We start from the raw sequence: 13,758 nt of genomic DNA on the forward strand, positions 1-13,758 counted from the left end.
CGGGTAAAGCTGAAAGAAGAAGAAGAACTGATATTGCCAACATCCTGGCAGATAGCACTGAGAGGGGGGGGTGAAGTTAGCACTGAACCTATCTTCACCCCCCTCTCACCCTCTAAAGGGCCCATCTCTATACCAGAAGAATGCAAAGTTCCTGTAATCACAGCTGCACAGGTAAAAACCACACTCTCCAATGCCAAGAGCACAGCACCCATGGGACCTGACAACATCCCAGGCTGCGTTCTACATGAACTACAGAATGAACTAGCACCCCACCTAAGCACCATGTTCAGTAATAGCCTCACCTCAGGCTTTGTGCCCACTGAATGGTGCACAGCGATGGTTATCCCACTCCACAAAGGGGGAGCCACCAAGGACTCTGGGAACTACCATCCCAATAGCCTAACAAGCCTGCTCTGCAAGGCCATAGAACACATCATCATGGAACTTGTAAACAAAGACACTGGTAATCTCCAAACTCTGGACCCCACCCAGTTCAGGTTTGTAAAAGGCAGATCATGTCTCCTAAACCTGAAAGACTTCTTTGAAGGAGTCACCAAAGCCGTAGACGAGGGTAAGGTGGGTTCACACAGCCTATCTAGACCTCGCCAAGGCTTATGACACCATCCCCCACTCTGGAATTCTAGATAAACTCACTAAACTAGGTATAAATCCCTATATCACAAGATGGGGTGCCAACTGGCTCACTGACAGAACCCACAATGTGAAAGTAGCAGACTCCAAATCCGACTTCAGACCACTGAAGTGTAGTACCACAGGATTCAGTCCTGGATCCTCTCCTGATTGGCATCTACTTTTCTGAAATACAGGCTAACAAAGAAAGTCTTTGGCTAACGAATTTCGCAGATGACTTCAAACTAGGAGCCATAATTGAAACTCCTAACAATGTGGACATCCTACAAAAGGGACTTACTGAGACAGACACCTGGTGTCAAAGCCATGGCCTCAGGCTCAATGCCAAAAAGTGCATTGTCATCCCCTTTGGTAAAAATTCTGTATCCATGAGCTACCACACAGGTGGTAGTCTACTTAACACAAAGTGTGATAAGAGAACTTGGGACACAGGCGGACAGTAGTGTCTCCTTTGATAATCACATCGCCACAGTAGTCAGGAAATCCTTCTACGTGGCACACCTAATCACAAAAGGTTTCTCATCCAGGAAAAAAGAGGTCATTGTTCCCCTCTACTTGTCACTCATTAGACCCATTATAGAGTACAATGCCCCTTTTGGTATGTACCTCACAAGACATCTACAACAACTGGAAAGGCTGCAGAAATACCTCACAAAGAGGAATGCTGGCCTCAAATAGATGCCCTATGCAGACCGTCTCAAAAAACTCCAGCTTTACTCCGTCGCATATCACCTACTCAGAGGCGATCTCTGCCTAACGTACAAAGCTATGTCAACCCACAGCTGCTAGGGACCTAAACCTTGTCACCACAATAAACAGAACATGCTGCAGGGATAGATTCCTGTCCTACAGACTTCCCATACTCTGGAACAAATTACCTATCTATATCAAACAAAGCTCTTCATTAGCACTCTTCAAGAAAAATCTTGATGATTGGATGGGAAATAGGAAATTCACCCAGAGGATCATCTCTGTGGCTCTGCTCGACAGGGGCACAGGAAAATAATTTTCTTGGGTGTCTGAAGCCAGGGTACCTTTTTGGCTACGTTTGTATAGGCCCTAGGGCCAACAGCCTAGTACCTACCTATGAACCTATTTAGATGGAATATAAGTACATGGCAGTGTATTCCTCCTCTTGCAATTAATATAAGTTATCCTCTTTTTCTTTGTCCCAGGTATTCCACTGAATAAGCATCCTGAAAACCTTTATCAAATTAACATGTTAGTTCTTTCCAAGTGCGTCTCCTGCAGCATACCTACTTGCACTGTACACATTAATATAGTTCACTACTCTTTTCTTTTTTGTATGTATCTGTGACACTATTCATATTTAAAGATAATACAGAAAGTATGATTGTGTTAAAAAGTTATTATTCCTGCCTTGTACGTGTAACAATCTTTTTAAGTGTCTAGTTCCAACTTTTGTATTGCATGCATACACTAATGTTTGCCAGGTTGATCTTTTAACAGTTGTTTCTTTTCATATCCATTTGAGCCTATGTCACATCTTACAAACGTTTTTTGTTTTATTGAAAGCCCTCAAAAAAAACACACCCCAATACCCCTAAAATCTATTAAATTAATACTAACAAACAAAATATGTACATTTACCCTCCTAACAGTAACAATGCCCCAAAGTGACAGCCACACATACAAACCTGATTTCACTTAAAATAAAGGTTATCCTTGCTAAGACACATGGTGCAGCCTATGCTTCTACTAAGTGCAGTCTGGTTTTGTCTTATTTCTATAACTCTCTCACCTGGGAAACATCTGAATGCTTTCAGAGAATATTATCTCCTAGCCAATTTCTCTTTTTCTTCTACCCAAGCTCTCTCCACCAGACTGCAGCCAGTTTCTCTATCAGATTGCCTCCATGGAGACATGAGCACCATATACAGAATTGCTACTAAGCATATATTTATTTGCTAGAAAAAGCCTTATAATATTCAATACTCTTTTTCATTTACTTGCTTTCTCTTAAAACTCGTTACTAGATCAAGCTAAGGGCCTTAATCCAATCATTCCCCATGCAAGAATGAAAAAATGCACATTAATTTTTCTTTTTATGCTCCTTAATCAGACTTTTCTTCTTTTTTTTCTATATTTATTGCAGTGCCTACATTTTTTAAAAATCTGAACAAGGAGAAAGAGAGAAGGGAGAAAAAAAAAGAGGAGCACCTGTTTACAATAGTATCCCCATTGCACTTAAAATAACTGAGAAAAGTTTACTTTATAGCATTTAAAGAAAATCATACACCAAAAAATAGTATTAAGAAAAAAAATAGTTTTACTTACAGATACGGGAGGGGAAGAGGGGGGAGAAAATTAAATATTTTTATAAACATTATCAACATGAAGTAGGGCATATGCTTTAGAGTCACCCACATGTCCAACAAGTTCAAAAAAGTCCAATATTTCCAGATTTTCTTGTGCCATCATTCCTTCTCTCCAGCATTTTCCATTGAAACCTTTTCCAAGGTTTCATTTCTATGGCCTTTGTACTAGAAAAACAAGAAGCAGAATCTCCTTCTGTTTCACACTTCACTTTTTGTTGGATAAATTTTGTATTTTTGAAGATAGCTGGGTACAGCAGTTTGAATCTCATGCCTGCTTCTCAACAGTCCCTGAATAATGAAATAAATTTACTACTCCTCTTTTGCCTGTACAGTGAGTAATAATTCTCCACAAACACTCTGCCGTCTCCCATTTTTAGTACTTTGTCCTTCTGCCACTATTCTGTCAGAATCAACTCCTTCTGCTAGTAGGATTGCATCTTTACTATTAAAGGTCTAAGTTGGGGTCTACTTCAGAAGACTGAAAAAACAAAATCACAAAAGACTAAAATTTCCAAATACTGAATGATGGAATTTGCCTCTTCTCTACTGTTGTGCGATCTTGGAGTTGGTATATATAGTAAAGCAGGGTGTGGGGGGTTGCAGCCCCCATGAGGGGTTTAAGGGGCTTTCCCCTGCATTAAAAAGGTGTTCAGTATTTTGAATTTTCAGTGTTTTGGTTTGTCAGTCTCCTGAAGTAGACCCTTACGTTGGTGTCTCATATCCAGGTTTCAAGCATACATGCGATGTATGCTTACAACTAACAACTCCCGCTGTGGAATACAGTCCAGTTGCTTATTTGCACTTTCATAAAATTAATACAGTCTGTTCCTTCCAGCTTCTCTGGTACAGCTGAAAATCCCAGGTTCTCCCTACATGCTCCCTCTAATTCTATTATTTTTTGAAACATCTCTTCTTGAGCACCCTCATATTCAGCAAGCTTTTTTTTTCATTTCGACCTCTTATTTTTGCAGTTTTATCACCTCATCTGAAAATCTGTTTAAAGCTTCTTCCATTTTTCCAGCCTTTTGTCTGAACTGATATACTCCATCAGGGTTTCATTTATTTTAAACCGGTCTGTATGCAATTGCCTTAGATTTTCCTCTAGGGTACTGAAGTCATGACTGGAGGTTGCACTGCTTTTTGCTGAAAAGCTGCAGAACCTTTCCCAGTCAGGTGTTTTTCCTCACCTTTTGTAGCATATTCTCTTTCAGGTCCTCTATATTTCTTTCTTCCTGGCATCTAGGCAGTGCACTTACCAGCCAGTTACTGAAATTTACCCCAACACACAAAAGTGTACTGGCCTTCTCTGCTGAGTTTCTGTTTTCACATTGGGAGAGCTAGAATTAAGATGTTATTCAGTGTGCAGCCATCCTGAAAGTCTGCAATTTCTGCTTTTCAAGACAACATTAAAGTGAGCTGATATTACTGCTGGGAGGTTTCTCTGTTACCTGGCAACTGCTGTTGCTTAGTCAGTAGATTGCCCTAGGAATAATATATCCTAGTTGCATTATTATTATTATTACTGTTTTCTTTTCAAACTCAGAAGTCATTGCTGTCTACTGACAATGCCTACCTTCTGTTATATCACTCCTCTTATCTATTTGCTCTATGGTATTTAGCATGATTGCAGGTGTTGTCATTGTTCACAACCTGAAATGTTCTCAAGAATCCCAATAACATTATTTGCAAGAAGACTGAAAATTGTTTGTTGTCAGTACCTGCCCCTATAGTTACAGGACCTGTCATGATCATGTAACTGCATACTGCAATACCACAGCTAAGCCATTGAATGGCTACACCATTAGTCATGCTGTGTAGGTTATCTGCATGTGTATTGTGCACAATCTGCCTTCCTGGTGCATATCTACAGACTACTTCTCCACCAGTACTGTGCAGTTCCCCATTAAAATGGTAACTAGCCCCTTTCCTGCATTTTTTTCAGTGTAATGGTCCTAGCTTAAATTCTGACACATGGCTAGTTTTTTCTCCTCGTTTCTTTTCGCTTTCATACATAAAATTGTAGTTCAAAATATCAACAACACAACTTCTTAAAAAACTGCTGATGCACCAGCATTAAACCCATCTGTTTCTGAAGTAAAATACAAGTCAGTGGAGCACTTACTAAATTTAACAATAAACCTGGTGGCCTTATCCAAGTACCACCTGTGCCCCCTAAGCAGTCAGCCATCAGATAGAATATTTTACTCACCTCAGAGGCCATCAGTCAACTAGATGAACTGACATCACAAAAACAGATTTTAAAAATGCAGTAACTTTAAAACATGTCATTCCTAATTAGAAATTGAGCTGCAGTAGATGTGCTTTCAAAACAAGCAGGTAATAAGTAAAGGCAATTTAAGAATGATTTTAGTGCAACAGACATGAGTTATATAATTTCATTTTCCACTGGATCGTGTTACTGACTACATAAGACAATTTATCTGGAGGTCTACAGCTTCCAGCCAGAGTATATATATATATATATATATATATATATATATATATATTTGGCAAAGGTAAACCAAACAATTACTTTATCATACCTGGATTAATAATAGATTTCATTTCCTTCCAAACACTATACTGTAGAGGGCCTCGAAACACTCCCAATCTCTGGTTATAGGACACAGCCTTGCCTTCAAAATCAGCATTCTCTGGCATCTCTTTATGGCTCCTTTGTATAAAAACAGTTATTTTGTTTAAACTGATCTCAGAGTAAATGTCAAGTGTCAGAAATTAATCATAGTCCAAGATATATACCTACTTTTTAATGACATTTCTTGCAGCCTGTGAGAGGAAAAAATGGAGAACTATTTTAGGAACACAGTTTAAAAAATACAGAAGTTGTAAAATATAGTTCTCAACTGGACATCAAAAATATGAAATGCTAACTGTTCTTCAGCCACAAGTGAATAGAAAATATTTGTATTGTTTTACTCTGTGTGCCTCATTTATAATAGAAAATGTGCACTCCACAGTGTTTATATATATGATATTGCCACATGTTATGTGCATAAGGCACTCAAGTTTTACTTCATGGTCCACAACATGTCAGAATCTGGTCCACACAGTTTTGAAGTATTATTTGTTAGCTGTAAACTGGTACAACACTTCATATAATGCAGCTCGCTGACTGACTTCTGAGGATCACTTAATGAATATTATTATGGGCAGAATTTTTAACTTCAATGCTTGAGATGCAAGTATTGACCTTGACATATCACTAAAAAAAACAAAATGTAATGCTGTTGTGATAAGCAGTAGTTTGTGAGGGGATAATGGAACTTAGACACATGTACATCACTGCACTGTAAGTGGGATGGCAACAGTCCCCCAATGTGTACACACACACACACACACACACACACACACACACACACACACACACACACACACACACAGTGATGAGTAATTCAGGAAACACCATTTATGTAAGAGACCCGCTTTAGATGAGAGGATGGGGAATGATGCTACATGTATCACCTCTCATGAGTAGTAAGTAAGAATGCTAGATGACACCTGGTCAAAGACTGAAGCCCTTAACAGCAGGGCCATCACAGAAATCGGTCACAAGCACAATTTGCCTCTAATAGTCTACTAACAACCTTACCACAAAAATGCAACTTTATTGGGAGTCATAGGCCTGGAAAGAAAACAGGGAGAGCTGCCTCGCTTCTCACAAACACACAACTACTTTGGAGATCATAAATATATCGCTAGATAAGCGCAACATGAACCAAACTGAGTATCATGTAAATGTACTACAAGTCCCCATCTAAAAATCAATATACTTGTCTGTTACATCACAACTAAGTGTCTACAGCCACTGCAGAAGACACCTTGCATTCAACCTTTGCTAATATCAAAGGTCATAACGCTATTCTGCTAAGAGATTTAATATTCACTGGTGTAATAAGTCACATTCAGCCCATAGCCCATGTCTCCTTATGTATAGGTCGCAACAGAGTATTACCTTCCCAACCCATCACAAAGTTAGGACACCGCATAATTCGTGATGGAACAACAAAGTTTCTAAATATATTCTTAACACTTAACAAAATCTATTTTCCACAATACCATATCTCCAAAGCATCACTAATCTACATGGCTTACATGTCAAGTCATAACTTAAACAACACAGACTGGTCCAAATTTAAGGCATCTGGAAACAATATTAGGAGATGAATGCAAGCACCCGTGTAGCTCAGCTATGGATTCTTTCATGAAAGAAAGCAGCTATACTCTTTTTAGGAACTAAGAAATAAAACTTCTGGAGGGAAATCAATAAGCTAAAAAGCACACAGTTATCCCTCTACAACTCATATTTATTTTAAAGAATGATAAAGTATTGATTTCTCCTTGACATGTTAAGTCTACTCCAAATTGTTAGCTAATTTTATTAGACACAGAAAGTCCCACACATACACCAAAAATTGACTAATTCTGCTAGAGGCAGCAAACATTCACATTTTATTACAGCTTCACATTACAGGAGACAAACAAATTAATAAAGCACATCCATTCAAGTAACTGAAGGGTACCTGTTAAAATTTGAGGACAATCATTGTCATCCTCAGAAAAGCTGAATTACAACTGTGAAAATGTACGGGGCAATATACTTATTAAGGACAAGGGTGTGGTGTCTCCCAGAATTCCCCTCTGCTCCATGGTACCAAGATCTCAAAGTTAGTAGATATATGTAGCAGGGTATGGAGGCACAGCTTTCCATATTGGGGAGATGCAAAGGGGAGAAGCCCCCCCCCCATCTGCAAAAACATTTAAAAGGAGTAACAGTGAGTTTTAGAATTCACTGTGTTTTGGACCTGAAACATAGTTAAGGTATTGATGTACCTGATCATTCACAGTATTAGATCTCTCACTTCTGATTTAGAGCTAGGGCTGGCCAGGTGTTGAGGGACACTGTCCAAAATTTCTGGAAGTATTTAACACCTTTACCATCAACATCACCCCCCTTACGCATTTTTAATCAAGCATGAATTTCAAAAATCTCTGGAGAACACCTGTTATACTCTACATAAGTACAGCACTTGTACGTACCACCATATCTATCCCAAGAAAGTAGTTTTCTTCCACTTAATGAACACTTCAATTGCCATAATCTTCTTCACCACTCCCAAAAGTTTTAGAAGAGGGTACAGTACCCCCACCAATTCTTTCCCTATTCATCACTACCTCAAGTCCGGAGGAAGGGGTACTCACTGGATCAATATTTGTAGACCTCAATAAGACATCCAACTTTATGTCCCACCAGCTTTCAATACGGGAGCTTAAAGACCACACAGGGAATACAACAGGCTTAGAATGTTAAAATGGTTGTACATACAAAGACCACACAAGTCATCTGCTTTAGATTTCTCAGAAGGATTCCACAAAAGTCAGTTCTTGGACCTTTGTTATAAACCACCTTCATAATCAACAGCCTTGTGGATAACACATAGAAAATAAAACATGTAATGAGATGATATGGTCATCACTACATCAGATATATGGCGGGGATTACTAAATCCAACATCCAAAAAGATCTCCCCTTACTGCTCTTGTGGCTTGAGGTTAAGCGGATCACAATTAGCATTAGAAAATCCAAGTCGTACTATTTGTTACCTTGCCAGGACCTCCCAGGTGGAACATGAGTGAGGTATTGCTATTGAGTACAGCTCTTTTAAGTATCTTAGTATAGTACTTAACACAACTGTCTATTTTAATAATTAAGCTGACATGTATCAAAAGAAAATATGTCCTTTATCCCAAGACTGCTGGATTTTAAAATGTCTAACAAACCTTTTAGTTGGAAAAACGAGTACTCTTACAAATAATGCAGGCTGGATTTTTCTCTTGATACAACCAAATACTAACAAAACTATATTACAGACATCTTTTAATACGATATGCCATCGGTTCTCATTCTCAAAACCCATGTTATCATTTTCAATCAAGAATTCTCCACTCAGAGTTCCTAAATCCCAAACACACACACTTGGCCCAAAACTAATTTTAGAGTAGATCAAGGAAATAAAGTAAATCAAGGGAGAACCAAATCCAGAAAAGATACAATAAATTATAATAAAGATGAGGGAGTTGGTAGAATACAATCCAATATGGATCTAGTTGTAACAAGCCCCAAGGAGATGGACTCCAGAGATCACATTAACAAAGGTGGGAAAGTAGTAGTTACCAAAGCTCTCATCCACAATATGGGCGAAAATGAAACAGGTCCCTTACTGATTGAATCTAACAAAGTCTTAGCCTCTACAGGGGAGGAAATAGAACAAATTCTAGAAGTAGAACAAAAGGAAGATGAGTCTCAACACACTAAGAAGAAACAACAAAATGCAATTAATAATCATATTAATAATCATATTAATAATAAATAAGTTACCCCTTTCCCCATAGCACAAGCTTGGATAAAAGGAAGAAATCGCTCTATGAGCAGGGGACGACAAAAAAGGAGAATGATAGACCAGGAACACTCAGGCCCAACCATCAAGAAAATGTGGCTAGGGACCTAGATTCAATTATATGGAATATATCTCAGAGAGTTAACTAGAGAAGAGAAGGAGGTGTTAGAAAAAGGACTCACCTTCATTCCCTCAATAAAAAGTGAAATTACACAAACAGTAATAGATTTGAAGTTATTTACTAGGAATATTCAGTTAAGGTTGGATTATGGTTCTGAATCAAAATACTCTAGTAAATTTAAAAAGCCAAGTACTTTTGTACCTAACTTTCATCCATTGATAGATGCATTCACAAAATTAGTAGAACAAGACTTACACGTATATGATGGGAAACAAAAAAAGAAAAGGTGGTATGGCAACTTAACAGCTAAACAACGCCAAGCCCTAAGAACATTAGAAAAAGACCCCAATATAATGCTTAGACCAGCTGACAAAGGGGGACCCACAGTAATTATGGACATGAAAGATTATATCACAAGTATGAGATCCATGCTCAATGATACCGAATATTATGCTAAAATAGAAATAGAACTAATAAACATCATAGTGAGCAGAATTAGATATATGCTTGACATGCTATTTAACCAACATAAGATAAATGAAGAAACGTACAGATTTTGTTTAGTCATGGATCCCACCCTACCTTGCATTCAGGGGATACCTAAAATCCATAAGCATCCCCTGCGACGACCTATGCGACCAATAGTTGCAGGTAGAGGATGGGCTACAGAACCCATATCACTATATTTAGAAACAGTTATGAGACCTATAGTTGAGGAGTATGGTCATATACTCAGAGATACTAAACAGTTCTTGTTAAAGCTTTATGATTATACATCAAAAATGTCCATCAAAGATGATATACTGTTGTTAACTTTGGATGTACAATCGTTATTTACATCTATACCTAATGAAAAAGGTATTGACTGTATAAGAAGAAGACTGATCTATGACTCTAAGCATACAGAAGCTTTTACTGATGTCATATGTGATTTTAACCCAAGTTGTGTTGAACAATAATGTTTTTGTTTTTAGGGATGAGGTTTATATACAGCAGGTGTTACGCCAACCTAGTCATGGCCGACTGGGAATCAGTATACCTTTTCAATATGGATTCTTATAAAAAGCATGTAAAATTCTATGTCAGGTTTGTTGATGACCTATTTCTCCTCTGGGGTTCAGACAGGGATGACCTAGAAGGATTTGTTACCGAGATAAATAAACATACTAATTACCTCAAATTTACTATGGAAGTATCCCAACAAAGGATTTCATTTTTAGATGTATATGTCGAGAAAATATCTGATGGTGGTCTGAACACAGGCATATATAGAAAAAGCTGTTATCGAAACACACTGTTGCATAGAGAAAGCATGCACCCAGGTTTTGTGTTTAAAAATATCATTAGAGGTCAAGCCCTAAGAACTTCAAGGCTAAACTCCACAGAACATGGATACCATGATGAGATGATTAAATTGAGACAAAATTTATCTAATAGGTCATATAAACAATCCGAAATAGAATTAGAAATCAGCAAGGTAAATGAAACAAGAACGGAAACAGCACAGCCCTATTTTTCTGCCAATTATACTGATACAGTGGAAATATCTGACCCAGCTACAATAGAAAATCAAAGTAGAGTGCTTTTGCACTATACACAAGATATTAAGGATATCAAACAGATCTATGAAAAATATTGGAGTATACTAACAGTGGACACAGAGATACTTAGAATAGTAGGTAGTTCACCAAAATACACATATAAGAATAAAAAGAATTTACATAGAATGCTATGTGGGCCAAACAGAATTAATACAAAACAGGATGACATCTTACTTCCATATGGAACAAAGCCTTGCCTGAAATGTAAATATTGTGATTATGTTGATATATCAACTACATTTACACACCCTAATACTTTGATACTGAATACATTAAAAGCAAGAGCCACATGTAATACTACCCATATTGTATATATAGCAAGTTGCATGGCTTGTCCAGCGTTTTACGTAGGCAAGACAGATAGACGACTGAGAGATCGAATAAGAGAGCATTTATACAATATAAAGACTAAAACTACTAATAATGCATTATCTAAGCACGTAGCGAATACATCTGATGAACACAGTGAACAGAGGAATTTGAAATGAAATGGATAATTCGATTACGAGCAGATCAGATGCCAGGTTTAAATGACAGAATTCCATTAAAACCTGTATTAAAAACAAGAAGGCTAGCAATAAATAAATAAATAAATATATATATACACATCTATTACATATAATCACACTTGATGACGCAGTAGTGTTGATCATGAAGTAGGAAATACTAATCCCACCTTATATCACAGTGACTAAATTAGAAATACCTCTAAACAAAAGCATAGCTATATATATTAAAAAGAGAGTCTTTAAATAGTATTAATATCATAGTTGAAAAGGCGAGGAATAATCTAAAAATTCTTCATACAAAATACATTTAACGCTATGAAGGCTCCAACCATAATGCAGGTCATCCTCATTTTGTTTGAATTTTTCTTTCATAGTGATCTAACTTGAATACATATCACCATGGAGTTAAAAAGTTTCTTATTATATCCAAGTTATTTGCTTATTCACTCTCTCAAAGGTTTTAAATATACATATACATTCTTTTACAAACAGCTCATTCGGTTCATATTTATTTCCTAAAACATTTTACAGCAGTTGACATATACATAGAAACATATAATTAAAAACATCAGGCAATACATTTACAAGTTTGTATAGCACATACTATCTCTATATTTTTATAGCATAGGATAGAGCAATACATACTTTCAGAGATATTATGCATAAATGCTTATTAGTTACATCAGCACGCTGAAATCCTGCACAGCGTGACTTTATAATGCCCAGAGATATTTATATTATTTGTATTGCCAACGTTTATTAGCTGCAGTTAATTTAGGAAGACCTAAATGTAGTAATTTTATGTATATACTCCGGTCTAGGTCTTTATATAGCGCATACAAGTCACGTACTATTACAGCATAGTGTTGAGTAACGTATTTTTAGAGACATCTATATTACATTCATTAGCAGTACTAGTAACGCTGAAGTTGAGTGCAAGGTAATTTGAAACTGTTTAGAAACATTTACATTATTCAGATTATTGATGTTTATTAGTTGCAACCCGCACAGTAAGACATAAATACTATGAACCCCAGGAATCAAATGCTATACGCAATTAGATAATATTAATTTATATAAATATACAAGTCATTAATTTCAGGCAGGTTCAGTAACCTTCGCGTGCTTACAGTGTGCATCATCGTAAACATATGAGACCCAAGTTAAAATATTTTATAAGCAAATTCGATTAACTGAATTTAATTACTCATTTTAGTGTTAGGAAAAGTTCCCAAGGGACTTAAAATGATACCATATACGTAAGCTTTGTGAAACTAATGCTAGTTATGCATTTAGGAAGAACAATTTATGAATTTATGAATTATCTAAAACATTTAAACACTAGTCTCAAATGGGGACAGACTGGAATAGAATATACACATATGCATTTATATGTAGATTATAGGTACTGTAAGGTTTTATTAATACCAGTCAATTTTTACAGAAAACTTTTTAACATTTTTATTGTTTGTTATTATAAAGTTTATGGATTTTCATTAAAAGTTATAATTTATATTAAATAGATATAAGGGTTTAGAAGTATGAAAAGAATGTTTTTATTTATGTTGCATTTTATTGTATTATATAGCGATATGTATTCGATAATGAATATATAAAATTAATGAATATTAATGAATGCTAGTTTGGCTGACATCACAGGAAATGACATGCAAAATTTTGAAATAAAGTTATTTAAGGGCTTCTTGATTTGCATTTGTAACGGCCCGATGAAGCTATTTTAGTGAAAGCGCGAGCCGAAATGTGATATCGCAATAAACGCTACTTGTTTTTATTTTATGTGCTTTAGTGGAACTTATTACTAAAAGTAATAACTATATTTTATATTTGAAAAGTAGATCAACAAGAATCATTTTGTTTAGAGTTATCACGCCAATATTCCTGGTGCATTTAGCGAGGTGAATACCTAGCAGAGTCACGGAAGGTTGGAGTGAACGAGTCGGACCAAATTTTTTTTGTTTGATGAGCTTGTTCGCTTTTGCCTAATACTTTGAGATTCTATATCAAAAGGATATTTTTGCCTGGAGAAGTGAATACTGTTCGGGTGCTCTTTCCATACATATTCTTATGGTACCTCGTTTCTGTGAGGAACGTTCAGCAATA

General features: G+C 36.6%; 1 protein-coding gene across 1 annotated transcript in view; it reads right to left on the reverse strand.

The window, feature by feature from the left end:
- The window catches only part of LOC122813725 (zinc-binding protein A33-like), a 139,409-nt gene that overhangs the window by 67,037 nt on the left and 58,614 nt on the right, over positions 1 to 13,758 (reverse strand). Inside the window, exons 4-5 of the mRNA XM_044086191.1 lie at positions 5,755 to 5,777; positions 5,534 to 5,664 (exon numbers count right to left, since the gene is read on the reverse strand). Of these exons, the coding sequence (XP_043942126.1) occupies positions 5,534 to 5,664; positions 5,755 to 5,777 (154 nt within the window). The remainder of the gene's footprint in view (positions 1 to 5,533; positions 5,665 to 5,754; positions 5,778 to 13,758) is intronic.

The sequence above is a fragment of the Protopterus annectens genome, chromosome 10.part0, assembly GCF_019279795.1.
Source record: "Protopterus annectens isolate FY-2018-M chromosome 10.part0, PAN1.0, whole genome shotgun sequence".
In the NCBI taxonomy this organism is placed as follows: Eukaryota; Metazoa; Chordata; order Ceratodontiformes; family Protopteridae; genus Protopterus; species Protopterus annectens.